This window comes from Carlito syrichta, unplaced genomic scaffold (assembly GCF_000164805.1).
Source record: "Carlito syrichta isolate Samal-C Ts95f unplaced genomic scaffold, Tarsius_syrichta-2.0.1 Scaffold316472, whole genome shotgun sequence".
NCBI classification, from domain to species: domain Eukaryota; kingdom Metazoa; phylum Chordata; class Mammalia; order Primates; family Tarsiidae; genus Carlito; species Carlito syrichta.
In genome coordinates, this window is record NW_007260568.1 from 231,799 (window position 1) to 250,403 (window position 18,605).

General features: G+C 38.9%; 1 protein-coding gene and 1 pseudogene across 2 annotated transcripts in view; one reads left to right on the forward strand and one right to left on the reverse strand.

The window, feature by feature from the left end:
- Positions 1 to 18,605, reverse strand: part of THSD7B (thrombospondin type 1 domain containing 7B) — a 363,632-nt gene that overhangs the window by 97,793 nt on the left and 247,234 nt on the right. The window contains exon 5 of the mRNA XM_021707254.1: positions 6,346 to 6,479. Coding sequence (XP_021562929.1) covers positions 6,346 to 6,479 — 134 coding nt within the window. The remainder of the gene's footprint in view (positions 1 to 6,345; positions 6,480 to 18,605) is intronic.
- On the forward strand, positions 17,125 to 18,584 carry LOC103277058 (annotated as a pseudogene). The gene has a single exon (XR_505413.2). The product of XR_505413.2 is annotated as a heterogeneous nuclear ribonucleoprotein K pseudogene (transcript).

Genomic DNA, 18,605 nt, shown 5'->3' on the forward strand with positions numbered 1-18,605 from the left:
CCTGAAAGCAGAGATTTAAGTTAAAGTTTGCATACTGCAAAAAGTACCACAAACATAGTGGCCTACAAAATGCAAATTTAGGACAGAAATCCAAAATGGGCCTCACAGGCTAACATCAAGGAGTCAGGTGTCAGTAGATCTGCTCTGCTAGGGGAGAATCTCTTTCCTTGCCTTTACCAGGTTCTGGAGGCCAACACCTGCACTCTTTGGATAACCCCCTACAGAGACAGCAGCATTGTATTTATTGGTGTCTTCTGTAGTCATATCTTCTTGTCTTTTTTATCTCCTCTTCTACTTGTAAAAAAAAGTGTATTCATGTCTACATTTGAATACACTGTGCCCACTCAGACAATTCAGGAAAATATTCCCATCCCTGACTCCTTACTGTAATCACATCTGCAATGCCTGTTTTGCCAAAAGCAACATAGTCACAGATTCTAGGGATTAGGATGTGGACATCTTTGGGGGCCATGATACTGTCTACCACATCAGACTTCTTTCACCGGATTCCCAGAATACTGGCTGCTAGAATTATCTATTTCACACATGATTTAAGAAGACTTTTCTGGGGATTCTGACAAGCCCAAGAGTAAAGACTTAAAAAAGACTTAGATTGAGGGTGTTGCCAAATGAAAATGCAATTGTTTGCTACATATCCTGCATTGTCAATTTAGTTGCCCGTCTCCAGTCAGCCATTAATTACTTCATTTCTACTCAATTCATTGCAAAATGGCTCTAGGGTATTGTCTGTATTTGCTGTCTCCACTTCCTTCCCTCCTCTGTGTCCCATTATTACCACTTGAACTTACTTTAGCAGCATTTTTATTACCATTCCAGAGAAACCTCTTATCAAGATTATCAACAGACTCCCCATTGCCAAATTCAATGGTCAATTCTTATCTTGGTAAACTCAGAAACATTTGAAGCAATGGATTACTATATCTTGTTGTTTTCTTTGTTTCCTTCCTATTTCGCTGGTTTGTTCTCAGTCTCATTTGTAGAATCTTTCTCTTGGCTCTAATCTATGAATGTTGGAACTCCTCAGGACTCAATTTCTCATCAATATATACCAAGATTACAAAGTTCAGATGCCCAACTTTATTTTCCAAATCTCTCCCCTGAACTCCAGACTGTACTATTTTAGTTGGAAAGCTAATATCTCAGATTTAATGTGTTCAAAAGTTAACTTTTGATTTTTCTCTCAAATGTACTTCTAATATTCTTCAGCTCAACAAATGGAACCATCATTCCTAATGATGCTTAGGTCATATCACCTAACAGTCATCTCTGATGCTTCTTTTTCTCCCCACTCTGCAATCATTTTATCAGCAAATCCTGCATTCTTCATTTTTTAAAATATACTCCAAATTTGGCTGTCTTACCACCTTCACTTTTACTAAACCCAATCCAACCATGAACCTCTCTCAATCTGGAATTCTGCAATGCCCTCAAATCTGTATATCTGATGTTCTATACCACACACCAAAGTACCTTCACCATACCACACCCAATAAGGTCCTTTCCAAATGTAAACAAAAGCATGCCATTCCCATCTCAAACTTTCCATGGTTTCATGTTGCAGTTAGAATAATACCACAAGTCCTTATCTTGCTTTGGAAGACCAATTTAAGTATTGGCACTAGTCATGTGAGACAGCTTGTTATCGTTCTAACAAGCCAAGAAAGTTCCTGCTTTATATGTTACCTTCCCCCTGAAACTCTCTCACTTTATTCAGGTTTTTGCTCAAATATTTCGCTGATCATATTCTCCAAAATACTAGCCCCGATCACTCCAACCCAATTTTCTTTCTTAGTGGCATTTCACAGCAAAGACATTTCATTGTATATTAACTCATATATTTATTTTTGCTCTATTGCCATTATAACTACATCAGACCCATCTGGCTCAACTTTTATGCAACAAAGTTATAAGTTGTTTTTCAGTTGCCATGAACCTGTAAGTTGAAAGCTATGAAACTGAGCATGTCTAGATGAAATAAGTGTGCAACCACGTACAGAACAAAAGTGTTCAGACTGAGAAGTGGGGACTGAATTAAGAGGTGGATACCACATGGCAGAATCCAGGATCCAATTAGATTGAGCCCTAGCAGGATTCAGTCAGATCACACTTCCTGACATCATTTCATTTTAAGAGTCAATCAGATTACACCTCATTGCCCTATGCTTATAAAACCTGATCCAGTCCTCAGCTTGGGAAGGCACAGTTGAGCACTTCTTCTAGTTTCCTTCCCAGTCTACTCACAATAAAAGTTTCTCACTCCAAAGATCTAATACTTGGTTGTTTGGATTTTGAGTATGAGTAAACAGATCCAATTTGATTCAATGACACTATATTAGAATTTCTTTGAGGTCAGAAATTTTTGTATTCACTATTTCATTTCCTGTACCTATACAGTATCTGAAACCTACAAGACAAATATTCATAATTTTTTTATTTTAATAAATTATCATAGCCATGGATGAACTAAGAAGATGATCTCCAGTTTGAAAGTATTAAGAAAGCAAACAGATAAATAGTTTCATTTATTATATCAGGATCTTATTAAGGTCAATAATGGTTTAGACTGCAAGGTGCCTGGGAAGACGTGCTTCACATCTTTTAAAGTGATTGTGTGACCTAGAATTTCCATTTCAACTTTTAAGAAGTAACTTAAAGCCTTTTTCTCTCTTAGCTTACAATTTACTGATCTTTTATCCTTTCTAATTTCATCATGTACTTGCGTGAGAAATTCCAGAGGCTGTTCCAGAGATTGACCTCAAAATAATAGAGTATTGACACCCCATGACAGAATTCTCCATTGTTCAGAGGACATCTTAAGGCAATAAATCTATAACCTGGCTACAATTGGGTAGTATTGGCCAGCTCTCCAGGTAGGCAACAATTTAAGACAACCATCGCAGCAAGACCAGCTCACTGTGCCACTCTCAAATACTCCTCATTCCATTCTTTCCCTTTAAAATTCCTGGCATCCATCTAAAATTTGGAAAAAGTTTTTTTTTTTTGAGTTGGAGTCTCACTCTGTTGCCCAGACTGGAGTGCAATGGCCGCTCCCGGCCACCGCAGCCTCGATCTGCTGGGCTCCGGTGATCCTTCCGCCTCAGCCTTCCAAGTAGCCGGAATTACAGGCATGCTCTACCACGCCCGGCTAATTTGAAAAATTTTTTTGAGGTATGAACCTGGCCATTTTCCTATCTTCTGGTTCTTGAAATAAAGTCCCTTTCCTTAAACTACATCTTGTGTTTGTTAGTTTTGTCTGGCAAGAGATGAGTAGCAGAACTTGCTATTGGCAACAATTATGTACATAACACGTTACATACTGAGTATGTATATTTTCTAGGGTTTTTTTTTCTCTTTTAAATGCTTAGTAAAATAGAAGTGGGGTCTCATTATGCTGTCCAGACTGATCTCAGATTCCTATCCTCAAGCAACCCTCCTGCTTCAGCCTCCAAAAGTACTGAGATTACAGATGTGAGCCACCATGCTTGGCCCAGTAGGGCTATTTCAATGGTTTGCATGTTTCCCCAAATTTCATGTGTTTGAAAATTAATCTCCAAATGTATATATTGGAGATGGAATCACCGGGAGGTAATTAGGATTAGATAAGGCCATCAGATTAGAACCCTCATGATGGGACTGGTGGCTCTATAAGAAGAGACCTGAGCTCATATGCATACTCTTGTCATTTTTCCACGTGATCCCCTCCTCTATGTTATGATGCAATATGAATGCCCCTACCAGAATCTGCCACCATGTGAGAAGAACATGAAATTTGGGGTCTGTGGAACAAGGCTGCAGTTTGAATGTGTCACCCAGAAGTTCATGCATTGAAAATTAACCTGCCAATGTAGCCATATTAAGAGATGGGGCCTTTAAGAAGTGATTGGGTCATAATGGTAGAACCTTTATTAATGGATTAATGCCCTTATCCCAGGAGTGAGTTAGTTTTTGAGAGAATGGGTTGTTATAAAAGAGAGTTTGGCTTACTCTTGTGGTTTCTTTCTCAAGTGCTCGCTTGCTCTTTTGCTTTTCTGCCATGTTATAACCCAATACAAAAGCCCTTGCCAGAAGCTGTTGTCATACTCTTGGAATTCCCAGCCTCCAAAACCATAAGCCAAATATAACTTATTTTCTTTATAAATTACCCATTTTCAAGTATTCTGTGACAGTAATAGAGAATGGGCTGAGATAGCTACCATGATAAAATACCACAGACTGAGTTGCTTAAACAACAGAAATTTATTTTCTCAGTTCTAGAGGCTACAAGTCTAAGATCAAGGTGTCACCCAGGTTGTTTTCTCTGAAACTTTCTCCTTGTTCATCTTCTCTCTGTTTTCACATGATCTTTACTCTATATGCGTCTGTGCCCCAACCTCCTCTTCTTTTAAGGGCACCATTCAGAATGGATTATGACCCATGCCGATGAAGTCATTTTACCTTAATTATCTCTTTAAAGATCCTGTCTCCATATATGATTACACTGTGAGGTGTTCAGGGTTAGAACTTCAATACATGAATTTTGAGGAGGACATAATTCATTCCATCATAGAGGAATCACTTGGTAGTTGTGTTGTTTTTATTATATCAGACTGAGAAGTTTGAGTCGAGAGTCATGGATGAAAGTCCCTCTTGTTTAAGTGTGCTTTCCTCAATCAACCTTCCACAGTTGCCACTAGCAATTTATTCACTTAAAGATTCTTTTTCTCTCCGACTTCCCTTTATTATTGCTAAGAGGCCTGAGTGGAATAAGAGTAAGCGATTCCACATAAGTATTTACTTTATAAATTAGGTTAGTCAATCATTTTCAAAACCATGAGAGAATAAGATACAACAGACAGGAGACAAAGGTTTTGAAGAGAAAAAGGGAGAAGTCCCAAATGTATGTCAGCCTGAATACATTAGTTCCCAGGTGAAAGAACAATGAACAAAGAGAAAGAAAGACAATTTGTCTATCAGCCATTTGCTTGAGTTGGTGATAAAAAAAAATCACCTTTATTGGTCAGGTGTGATGGATCACACCAATAATCCCAGTACTTTGGGGGGCCGAGGCAGAATGATCCCTTAAGGCCAGAGTTTGAGACCAGCCTGAGCAACATAGTGAGACTTCATCTCTACAAAATAATGATCAAAAATAAAATAAAATTAGCTAGGCATGGTGGTACATGCCTGTAGTCCTAGGCTGAGATAGAAGTATCACCTGAGCCCAGGAGGTCAGGGGGGTGAGCTGTGCTTGTATTACTGCACTCCAGCCTGGGCCACAGAGTAAGACTCGGACTCAAAGAAAAAAGAAAAAAAGAATTTATAATTTTGTCAGCAGCTTTTTTCCAACATGTCTACCAGTGACTTTGCAACATTGAGACAGTCAGAAATGGTGGGTATAGTCTGCATTACCGAATAAAGCAAGTTTCACTGATGTTGAATAACAATCAACACATGTAAGTTGGCTCTGCCCGGCAACTGACTTTCATATAACAGTTAACTCTAGATAGCTATCTGATTTAGGCGCTGACTATCCATTTGAAACAGAGCTTCCTAAGTCTAGAAAAATGATACACTATGCTTATGCAATTGTATAGTTGACTATACTATGTTTTCTTCTTGATTTTTCACAGTAATCACTGTGTCACAATATTTTAACTTTTGTTTGTCTAATCTCTAAAATTAATTGCCATTATCTTCAGTTGGTAAGAAAATTATTCTTTTTCCTTCCCAATCATTTCTAAATGGATCATCTTGACATATTCAAGTCACATGTTTCCATTAGTTACCACTGCTATATTTATAAAAAAAAATTTTTAAACTGGTTCTTTCAATAGATAACCTAGCATTAACTCAGAGATGTGCTCTTTTTATATTAAAATGTATTGCTACTACATATAAGTATCCTCAGAATTTAGTTTCCAAGGATAACTGTGGGGGGTTAAAATTGACCTTTTCAATCATTGACATCCAAAATTAAGAAAATGCCCATCAACTATAACCATAGTACAAAAAAGGGAAATGGCAACACAGTTAAAATCTCCTAATTTGTTAACCATGATGGCCACAAATCAGTGGAGTAATATCTGCCTGCTCCACGCAGTTGGTTCTCACACTGAAGTCATTTCCAGGAAATAGTAAGATTGTGTCTGCACTGCAGAGGGAATCCCACTACACATATGGCGGGTCAGGATACATATGTTTCAATGAATATTTCAAAGATGAACAAAAGCCAGAGTGTATGGCAAGAAAATCAGAGTATACTTGGATAAACAACACTGTTGTTTTTATTAAAAATGTATAAGTTCCACATCTCCCTATTTCCCAAATCTCTCCATTTTCACACACCTGATTTTCCTAGATTGTGTTCCTCCTCCACAGCGCAGGGACCGCAGCTCATTGTTGATTTTGCATGAAGACCAGTGTTCTACAACCCAAGAATACTGATTGCACTCACTGTAGCATGGGACAGCCTCGTGCACCTGTCAAGAACAGGAAAGAAAAGAAAAACATGTGGTACTATCCAAGTTATAGAAAAATTGCCTATCTTTTAGTAATGCCTGCTGAACATAACCCAAGAAGCTATACTCTGGCCCAAACAGCCAAATTACATTCCCAAAAAGCAAGATATATTTGGCTTCTCTGAATTTACTGACTTGCCTAAAGAAGCATACAGGGGAAATCAACTAAAATATGATGGTACGCTTTCACAGAGGAGAACAAAGGACAGTCATTTCCTAGTGCCAAGAATAGGAATTCCATTATCATTTCATTTCCTCAAAGAGCTCACAACAGCATCTATTAGATGGTCCAGCTCTCAATTATATGGTATATTGTATTCTCAGATGTACTTTAATATGTCAATTGAAACAAATACATATAAGAAAAATTATTCTTGAATATCAGGGGTTCTTACAATGCATAAGAAAAGTGGCATTATTTGCACCGGAAATTTCTTTTTATGCCCCAAATGATCAATGCTAACAGGCAATCATTTAGACTCCTGGGCATTGTGGCTTCATATAAATTTAGTTATTTGTAGGATGTTTTCAGAGTATAGCTAAAACAGACACACACACACACACACACACACACACACACACACACACACACCCCAAAAGGGAAATACTGCTAAACTCTTAGTGCCTTTGTATGATTGCTAACTATGAATATTTACAATTTTGTGGTAAAAATGAGTACAGCAAATGAGTTCTTAGGTTACTTCCTATGCATTTGTTTGTAGTGATTTTTTTTCCTGAAATTGTATCCCAATGGGCAGCCAATTGAGTTTGTCTGCCTCTTTGTGGCTGCATTTAAATTGCATTGTTCCTCATCTGGGGCACATTGCTCTCCCTTCCTCAAGGTAAGAAACAAAACAAAGCAAACAAACTGTTCCACTGTGTGATCACAAAGATGGCTCAAGTACAGAATACAGGCATGTCTGTCGAGGAAGAGTGGGTCAACCTATTACCAATACAGTTAATTAACGCTTATCCTTTTAAAGAATACTTTAAGTCCTAGTCCTTTACCTCCTCTTGCCTTTTTAATTCCATAAAATTGTAAATGAAGACTAGGCGGTGCTATTCAAACAGAACCATTACTTGCAAGTTTTTACTAAAAGCAAGGGAAAGCACTTTGTAATGGGATAATCAAAAAACAAGGCTGGATCACTGTCAGCACGTGAGGTGAAAATCACATGAGAAAAGTGATTTGCAAGACTACCTCTTAGGAATCACAAATAATGTCAGAAACTATTTTCAGCAGTGGGGGGTTCTACTTAGCTCTCTCAGGTAGAACTCACAAGGAGAAAAGAAACCACAAAGTAACAAAAATGTGAGGGCAAAATGAAAGGAGATGGGAAAATAGAAGTGGGAATGGGTGTGAAGAAAGTAAGGAATTAAGTAATAAAGGAATCACATTTCATGCTGTGAATGCTGACAAGAACGAGATGAAAGGGTCAGAAGCAGCTCCTACATTAGAATATGGAGGTGGTAACTTGTATCTGAGAGAAGTCCGTTCCCCAAAATCTCATAGGATGGAAGATACAAGAGAAGAATCTACAAAAATGAAAAGACACGACCCCAGTGGAACAGATACGAGGAAATTGAGCTGCTGACAGCCGATGGGTTAGCTGATCTGACTGCACAGTGATAAAGACACTTTCACTGAATTTTGGGGTTCATTCTCTAAACTCTTTAATGTATCAATTTTAAACAAAGCTTTTTGGTTCTTCATATGAAATGCAAGAGAGTAGTATCTCTGCCAAAGTACTTTGCACAAACAGGAGGCAGATGAAAAACTTATTTTAAAAAGTAATGTTTTCTACATTTCATGCATGAATCTAAGAGCAAATAGTTGGGGTATCTTCTCTAAAATTGAACGTTTTTTCCCCCTAAAGCTATCAATACTAAGCAGATCTTACATTTCACTCTCCCTCCCATATAGTGCCCCAAAGTAACATGGAAAATGAAAAACTGTATAGTTGCACGTACCTTTGCTATAAACATATGGCCATCTGATCATATATTGGTTTCTTGCTTTTATTCTTGATGCTCCAGTGGTCTGCACCTGGGGCAGAATGGCTAACTGCAAAGCCAGGTTATGGAAAGACTGGGAGTAAGTCTGTCTAGGAAGATGTAGAGCCAACTACTTGACTAATAATATTTTTAAAAGTATCTTTTAAAGAAGATTCTCCAGTCTCATGGAATTACTTTATTTTTCCCCCCAAAATATGTCTACCATTTAAAGCTGCTCATGCTGTTCATTCTAGCGGATGAATCTTTACCCTTCTTTCAAAGCCCAAGTAAGTTCCACAGCCAACACAATGCTTTACCCTGATCCAGCTGATATTTCTTTGGCACTCAGTGACACAGTCCCAGTTTTAAGCAGACTTGCATCCAGTTTATAAGAACTGGGCGCACATGTCCAGGGCTGAGCAGCAGTGTTGTAAGGGCCACATTGTAGGTTGCTGGGGCAGTAAACACCAGAACAAATCATCACCTTGTCTTCTTCATGTATCTCTTAGCCTCTTATGACTTTGGCCCTTCTTATCACCTTAGTCCTAAAATCTGTATGTCTACTTTGTACCTTAAATAATACTGAGAAAGTATGTCCAGAAAAACATAATTTGTTTTCTCCACAACTATATATACTTCTGGTCTTAGTCAAAGTCAAACTTGGAATATCAGCATTTGCTAAGGTGTCTACTGGGAAAAAATTTTGTGAGTCTTAGACAGGAAGGGCTATGTTTTTCACAATGTCTGTATTTCACAGGATATAAGGTTGGGGGGTCAATAAGTACTTGTTGAATTGAAACTCATTTTCGGAGAAATCCAAATTGCTAAATGCCTCTCACTTAGTTCTCTAGAGAAAACAGGCCCACTCCTTGGAACAAGTAAAAGATATTTTACAAAGCCCAAGGGACAATAAGAGGTAGAAAAAAATGAAAACTTTTTCTTTCCATTATAGGGTTTGGTTGAAGAATAGAAATTGCTGTATCATCGAAAGGTACTGCTTCCCATTTTGTTGTGGGAAGGAAAGGCTATCTTTTAAGAATTGTGAAAATTGTCTCCTTAAATTTAGTTCTTGTCCACCGGGCAAGGAATCTTATCTAGAGGACCAAAAGTACCCACAAAAGGCAAAACGACAGCCAGGCATTCAAGAATAAAAATTAACTACGCAAATGCCCAATTTCTTCTCCTGTCAGTCTTTTATGCTCTGGCTATTTCACGTTGCTGTTCAGTTGGTGCTTATTATAGTTTTATAATGAAAATGAGTTACAGCACGAACTTTATCAGGGAATCATATGAAAATGTTCTGAAGGAGAGAAATAAGCCCTGGAAAAAAGTTAAACGAAAACCATTTCTAAATGGCACAAATTAGGGAAAAAAATAGGATTTAATATGGCCATAGATGCTAAAAAATGCCACTAAAAAGTCTAAATCCTCTGAGAGAAGCAACATTTCACTCTTCAAGTAATGAGTCCTATTTATTACTTCTTCATCAGGGAATTGTATTTTTACAATTTTGCCAGTTCCAGAGTCATATCATAAACTCATTCATTGAGTCAGTCTCTTAGTATTTATTAAATAAACCTCCACTCGTTGTAAGTGATCAATTTAACTAAGTACTGGTTGTTGATACTGCTTTTCTAGCTATGGACTGACTTCCCTGCAAAAAGTTGGAAGTAGGGTCTCACTGGGACTTGGTAGATGTCACTGTTGTATATCAAGGTCCTGGGTTCAATGGCTCCAATAAAACAATACTATAATAGCAACCACACCCAAAAAGAAAAAAAGAAAAGAAAATTCACACCCTCTGATTTTCCTTTTTAAAATTTTTTACTTTAAAGGTATGGGGTACAATTCAGAGTGAGGTACACAAATGGTCATTGCACAGGTAAAGTTTGGGCCTCACTTTGGTCCCCATGCATCTGAGTTTCTGTAGCAATAAACTTTTGCTAGTCCAGACCCAGGCAGAAGCCTTCAGGCTTGACAGCACCATGCTGGGCACTGTGGCTACACAATAAAACCCGGAAATCAGCTCAAGGGCTCATCCGGGACCAGAGATCCTGGCAAGTCAGAACCAAGGTCTGTTTCATTGGAATGTGAAAGAAAATTATCTCCAGGAGCGGTTAGATCAATAAAGCACTATGGGGCTCTCTTCTCCTCCAAACGTTGTGAACTCTACTTAAGACATACAAATTTGCCTCTTATCAGTTTCAGGATTCTCATCCCTTCATTCAAAGAACTTCCCTCCTAACCATTCTGTTCATACTTTCTCTGTTTTCTCACCTGTAGCTCACACTTTCCCTCCAGAGGAGTTCTCTAGGCTATACTCTCCCTCAACTTAATAAATTCTGCCTGTTTTAAAAATTCAGTCAGCAACTAAGTTATGCTTTCCTCCTCTCTGACGGGTCTGACTGCTCACATTTTCACAAAGAAACTGTGTTTCCATTTTTTATCAATCCTGCATTTATCTGTGCACAAGGTAATTGATGCAATGCTAAAATTCAGTCCTAACACAGCTATAGCCACAAGCTCTGGTCAGCAATGATACCACAATAATATTTTGTAGAACTTTATAGCTTACGTAAGATAGTCTGCATTTTAAATCTTGGTCATTATATGCATTTGAATTAGACAAGGCGAATATAATCTCTACTTACAGACAAAAATAACTAATATTTGTAGAAGCTAATGACCGAACTGGTGCTCACACTGAGATCATATGAGAATTCCGCTGTAGACGATACCTGTTACTTTGTATAGAAATTTAAAAAGTAGCACAAGCAGTTTATTCTTAGTCTGAGTTTGGAGACTCTTTTGACAATTTCAGTCAACATGTCTCTCAGAAAACTTCCATGTTTAAAGCAAGAATAGGCCCACATCTTTTGCAATTCTTTGTGTGAAGATGATGGGTTAAAAAAAAAATCCACAGATATTTTTAAATTGGTATCTGCAAGAAGCCATTATGCCTGTCTTTTGTGCTGTCAGTCACTCAAGAGGGCTGCCTGTGGAACTGTATGTTTCTGGAGATCCTGGGTCCAGCGATCGGTCCTCAGGGCTGTCAGTAACTGGTTGGGTTTTTTGTTTTTTGAGTTGGAGTTTCACTCCATCACCCAGACTGGAGTGCAGTGGCATGCTCCTGGCCACCATAGCCTTGACCTGCTGGGCTCCGGCGATCCTTCCGCCTCAGCCTTCCAAGTAGCTAGAACTACAGGCATGCGCTACCACGCCAGGCTAATTTTTGATTTATTGCAGAGATGAGGTCTCACCAAGTTGCCCAGGCGGGTCTCGAATGCGCGGGCTCAGGCAATCCGCTCACCTCAGCCTCCCAAAGCGCTGGGATTACAGTCTGAGCCAAGAAGCCCGGGTGTAACTGGTTGTTTTTAACACAGATGATCAATCCTGAGGCCCTGACTACTTTTCTCTTCCCAGGCATTTTCACAAACTAGATTTTTTAATTACACAACAATTGAAGAGATGTCCTCAGAATGTCCTGAGCATTCCATCATGCCTAGTTTGTTAAGAATATCCATTGGGGTCGGGCTTGGTGGCTCAGCCTGTAATCCCAGTACTTTGGGAGGCCGAGGTGAGTGGATTGCCTGAGCCTGAGGGTTCAAGACCAGCCCAGGCAATTTGGCAAGACTTCGTCTCTACAATAAATAAAAAATTAGCCAGGCGTGGTAGCGTGCACCTGCAATTCCGACTACTTGGAAGACTGGGCAGAAGGATCACCAGAGCCCAGCAGGTTGAGGCTGGGGTGGCCGTGAGTGTGCCACTGCACTCTAGCCTGGTGACAGAGTGAGATTCTGACTCAAAAAAAAAAAAAAAAGAAAGAAAGAAAAAGAAAAGATTATCCATCTGATTTAAATATGCATTATATGTTTTAAATTTTGATGTTAAAAATCCAAAAATGAAACTAGTAATGCTGATGAGCTTTATTTACAAAATTTATTGACAAATAAATTGTTGAACTTTAAAGCCAATGGGAAGTTTATTAGAATAATAACTGTGGTAGCTGCATTCCCCAGCTCCTAAGAATACTAGTTTTTGACATGGATATGCAAATCCTGAGAACAGCGTCAATATTGCAAGGGACCCATGAACACATTCACATATCAAACCTTGTCTGTAGTCTCAATGAATAAAGTAATCTGAGACATGTTAGTATCAGCTCTTGTCAAATGAATGTAGGCACAATTGTGATTAATGAAATTTTAATTTCATCTGAAAGTACTGCTGAATTTGAATGAGCTTTTCTCTCTTTAGGCATTTTCCCAATCCAGGCTGAATAAGAGCACAAGGTTCTCCTATTAAAAAAAAAAAAACTCAAGGAACCACTGCCTTTACATAGAAAAAATAGAATAAATTGACTACTAAGAAGGCTATGTTCCCAAAATCACATTAATGCTTATATTTGGATAACACACATGTTGTACACAATAGCCCTTCTTCTGAAAGTGAACATTGAAGGGTATTTTTTCTTGAGATGTTCTGAACTTTTGATTCTTTACCTTTCATTTTTTAATGGTTCATAGCACTTAATCAGTTTTCTCTGGCCTGAGTATCACTGATGATCTTTTAAGCATGGAGTCCTCAAGATCAAGGCCAACACCTACGAAACCATCTGTGTCATTCATAGAGTCCTATTTTCCTCTCCACGGAGGAAATACCAAGACTAAGCAAATATAGCCATAGCCATGCATGTACTTTGTCCCCTCTCCCATGTTTCCTGCTTTCTTCAAGAATGCTGTACATGGTGCCCATCCAATTATGCAGGGTATTTAACAGAGGGAAGCCACAAAGTCCTATCTCAAAGACGATGGTAAAATCTCAGTTGTCCGTACTGATGTAGTTTAGGTTATTATTATTTTTTGATGATCGTGGCTCCCAGCAGCCTTGACTTCCTGGGCTCAGATGATTCTTCCACCTCCCAGCGTCTTAAGTAGCTGGAACTACAGACGTGCGCCATGATGCCTGGCTAGTTTTTTTAAATTTTTGGTAGAGCTGAGCTTTTGCTATATTGCCCAGGCTGATCTCGAACTCCTGGACTCAAGCAAATCTGCCTGCCTTGGCTTCTCAAAGTGCTAGGATTACAGGTATGAGCCACCGTGTCCCACTTAGAATATTTATAATGGCACATAAGTATAAATTCCTTGGTTTTTAAATGTATATTATATTTCTCTCTATAACAGATTTATATTTCTTACTGTCTCACTTTAGTGACTATGAAAATAAACTATGATCTTGGCGGTTTCTTTCACCCTTGCCAGCTCTGGCATGTCACTCTTTCTTTTCTCTCATCTTTGTTTGAAAACTTAAAAATAAATAAATAAACTATGGTCTTAAAGTGAACTGCACAGTAAGGGGCAATCTGTCAGCAGCATCAATTATTATGCAGATCTTACAACGTGCATGATATTGTACAAAGAAAGGAAACACACACACACACACACACACACACACACTTTTGAGCACAAATCAGACTCATTCTATGTTTTCTAAAATTTTATTTTACAGACCTGAGGGATCATATTGACATAGGCAACTTGGGACAAGTTGAACTGTAAAGTCTATATTTTGTACCACAGTACTATGCAAACAATCACCAAAAATAAAATGAGACTAGTGGGGAAAACTCACTCTCGAGTCTAAAATGCCTTCTCCAACACCCTGGAAGATGCCGCCCACTGCCATGCTGTGTTATGGCAAGAAATCAGATGGATTTTGGAGATTGTTCACAGCATGCCAGAAGCTCCAGTCATGGTGGCCCTTCTGATTTTCATGGAACAGATTGTAGTTATCAGTCAAGCTCAAATGAAAAACAGCAATACCATGCCAGCTATGATTGATATCTTCAGAAAATACTGAAATTGCTGAATTCAAAGGTCTTCAGAAAAAAGGTTATGAATGAACTTTGAGGACATTATGCTAAGTGAAATGAGATAATCACAGAAGGTCAAATACTGCTTGATTCCACTTATGTGAGAAATCTAAAACAGACAAACTCACAGACACAAACAATAAGAAGGTGGTTACCAGGGAAATGGGGAGTTCCTAATCAAAGGGTATAAAATTTCATTATGCAAGGTTAATAAGTTCTAGAGATATTTTGCATGACATCATGCCAATGGATAACAATACTGCATTGTACATTTGAAAATTTGTTGAGTCTTATGCTGTGCTATTACCAAAATACAATTTTTAAAAAAATTTTTTAAAAGAGGTTTAAGTGTCTCAGAGGGTTATGTGTCTCATGGAAACCTAATCAGGGAAAGAACACCACTGTTCTCATGATCTAGGAGGTACTGTCTAGAGTAGTTCAAGGGTACACAGAGTAAGTGAGTTACTGGGTGAGTAAGTCCGGGTCCCAGCATATGACCACCAGAAATCAGGTGAGAACGTTCCTTGTTTCTCTTTTACAAAGATTTGTTTCTCTGTTGCAAAAAGAGTCTGAAAGGGAGACAGCTCTGCCTTCTGACAGAGAGCAAAGGTTTTATATATTACAGGAATAAGGTGGGGTTAAAGCAGAGATTAGTAAACAGATCTAGTTCTTAGCAACAAATGTCCTAAGGGATTATAAATCAGAAAGGTATTTGATGCTATTTGGGGTTTACCAAGAAAGACAGGAAAATGAGTTTAAGCCCTAGGCTTGCAACCCTTTGTCATGTAGGAAATAGAAGCAAGAGGGAAAATCTTTACTTTCCTTGCGGGGTTTTGCAGGAAGAGAGGACTTTACAACTTCTTGTTCTCAGTGGTTAAATACTTCATGTCATCCCTATTCTCTAGGATGCATGCAGCTACCTTCCTACTCAATATATGCATGAAACCTATGGATCATGCCAGGAAATCAATATAATTTGGATTATAAAAATATATTTGTATAAAGAAGCAATATAATCTAAGGCACACACCCCTTAGGCAGAGAAATCTTGTATGTGTATGGCTGGACTCTTAAATACATATGAACAAAGATGAGTATCCCTAGTTAGGATTAATCTAATACGAACTACTGTACTTTGGGAGATCTGTCAATCAAGCAAACAAATCAAAATCAAAATGTAATTCCCATAAACTGTATACAAGGACCACGATGTGTTCAGAATGAAGTCTAGAGACTGCAGCTAGCTGGGATAGGCAAATGGGAAATTGTAATGATGTCAAATTTTATTTGTAGACAGTGGGGAGCCACTAAGACTTCTGATATTTATATTGTGAGATATTCTAAATGAAGTTTGCGGAAGACAGTGATCTTGAATAAGAAGGAGATGAGAGTTTTTGAAAGGGCTGAGAAAGGAGGAAATTGCTCAGTATGAGGTTATGGCTATAGAATAATATCATCATAACTATTTTCACAAAGCTTTCAATACATAACAAGGAAGAAGAGACACCAAGATTTGGTAGTGAAAATGAAAGAGACAATCAAAACACCAGTGCTACTTTTTGAAATTATTCTAGAACCTAGGGACACGTTGAAGTTTCCTCTTTCTCAGCAACAGCATTGTGAGGCAAAAGACAAGGCATCAGCTTCCCAAATGCCCTGAATTCCAGGGAGTATTGCTAATGAGAAGAACAGCAGAAACTCTTGGGTATTTGCAAAGTAAACTTCTTAACATATTTACCATCTTTTTTTCATCTTATGTTGGCTTACTCAGGATATTGCTGATGCCATGACCTTAAAAGCAATCTGGTCTTTGGAAGGCTTGCTCAGAACTTACCAATATTCACAGTAGGCAAGCACAAAGCAGGGTCTGGCTTGAATTCCAGGATCACCTCCAAAAGGAAAGCTCATAATTGCTAAGAAATGCCTTTTCATGATTTTCTTCTCATGCCGTGAGAGCTCTGGGCCCACCATGCTACAGTCTTTTAATCATTACCACAAACAAACCCTCCCTGCTCTGAAACACATCAGAGTTCTTATATATCACTTATTCCACAGCCTACCAAGGAGTGAAAGAGAATACAACAAAAAAGGAAGCCATAAAAATAGTTTTTACTCTGTCCAGAAAGTCTAATTTTAAAAGAAGAAAATATATAAGAATTTCAGTCTGCAAACTCCGTTACCAATTTGGCTAATTTCTAAATGATCCTGTTATCATAATAGTCAGAAGGAGAGGAGAGAATCAGTGTATCTTTTCATTGAAGAAAAGATAGACAAATTAAGTACTTTTTTGTAGTTTTGGGAAAAGAGAAAAAGGTGAGCCATGATCATGCTATTGCATGGGTGACAGAGTGAGACTCCGACTCAAAAAAAAGAAAATATGAACTCTTGGTGTGAATCTTCTATAACAAACCTGATATGACCGGGACAAAGCTAAAGTGGAACACAGTCAGAAGTGGTGTTTTAAAATGAAGGATGGCACAGCCTGACCTTTGCAGAAATGAGAGGCAAAATTGATTGATAATAGAATTCCTGCCATTCACTTACATGGGGATAAATTGGGATCTTGGCTCCGATTTCCACCTTAATTTCAACATTTGGAGACTCTTATTAAGGACCAATTGAAAGCTGCTGCTTTATGAAATAAAGACTATTATGTTACAAACATTCTTCCTCTGAGACAGACAGTGAGAAAGAGACAAAAACTGATACAGGGGCGCGGCAGAGGAGGGACGGCGGCCTCGCGGGATTGGTGTGTCCTTTTAATAGAAGAAAATGGAAACTGAACAGCCAGAGGAAACCTTCCCCAACACTGAGACTAATGGTGAATTTGGTAAACGCCCTGCAGAAGATATGGAAGAGGAACAAGCATTTAAAATATCTAGAAACACTGATGAGATGGTTGAATTGCGCATTCTGCTTCAGAGCAAGAATGCTGGAGCAGTGATTGGAAAAGGAGGCAAGAATATTAAGGCTCTCCGTACAGACCACAATGCCAATGTTTCAGTCCCAGACAGCAGTGGCCCCGAGCAGATATTGAGTATCAGTGCTGATATTGAAACAATTGGAGAAATTCTGAAGAAAATCATCCCTACCTTGGAAGAGGGCCTGCATTGCCATCACCCACTGCAACCAGCCAGCTCCCGCTCGAATCTGATGCTGTGGGATGCTTAAATTACCAACACTATAAAGGAAGTGACTTTGACTGCGAGTTGATTCATCAGAGTCTGGCAGGAGGAATTATTGGGGTCAAAGGTGCTAAAATTAAAGAACTTCGAGAGAACACTCAGACAACAATCAAGCTTTTCCAGGAATGCTGTCCTCATTCCACTGACAGAGTTGTTCTTATTGGAGGAAAGCCTGATAGGGTTGTAGAGTGCATAAAGATCATCCTTGATCTTAGATCCGAGTCTCCCATCAAAGGACGTGCACAACCTTATGATCCCAATTTTTATGATGAAACCTATGACTATGGTGGTTTTACAATGATATTCGATGACCGCCATGGACGTCCAGTGGGATTTCCCATGCGGGGAAGAGGTGGTTTTGACAGAATGCCTCCTGGTCGGGGTGGGCGTCCTATGCCTCTTTCTAGAAGAGATTATGATGATATGAGCCCTCGTCGAGGACCACCACCACCTCCTCCTGGACGAGGTGGCCGGGGTGGTAGCACGGCATCTTCCTCTTCCTCCACCACCACCACCTAGAGGAGGAGATCTAATGGCCTATGACAGAAGAGGAAGACCGGGAGACCGTTACGATGGCATGGTTGGTTTCAGTGCTGACGAAACTTGGGACTCTGCAATAGATACTTGGAGCCCGTCAGAATGGCAGATGGCTTATGAACCACAGGGTGGCTCTGGATATGATTATTCCTATGCAGGGGGTCGTGGCTCATATGGTGATCTTGGTGGACCTATTATTACTACTCAAGTAACTATTCCCAAAGATTTGGCTGGATCTATTATTGGCAAAGGTGGTCAGCGGATTAAACAAATCCGTCATGAGTCGGGAGCTTTGATCAAAATTGATGAGCCTTTAGAAGGATCCGAAGATCGGATCATTACAATGACAGGAACACAGGACCAGATACAGAATGCAGAGTATTTGCCGCAGAACAGTGTGAAGCAGTATTCTGGAAAGTTTTTCTAAGACTAGTAAAGAACTGAAGGAGTCCTGCATCTTTTTTTTTTTTTTTTTTTTTTTTTTTTTTTTTTTAAAAA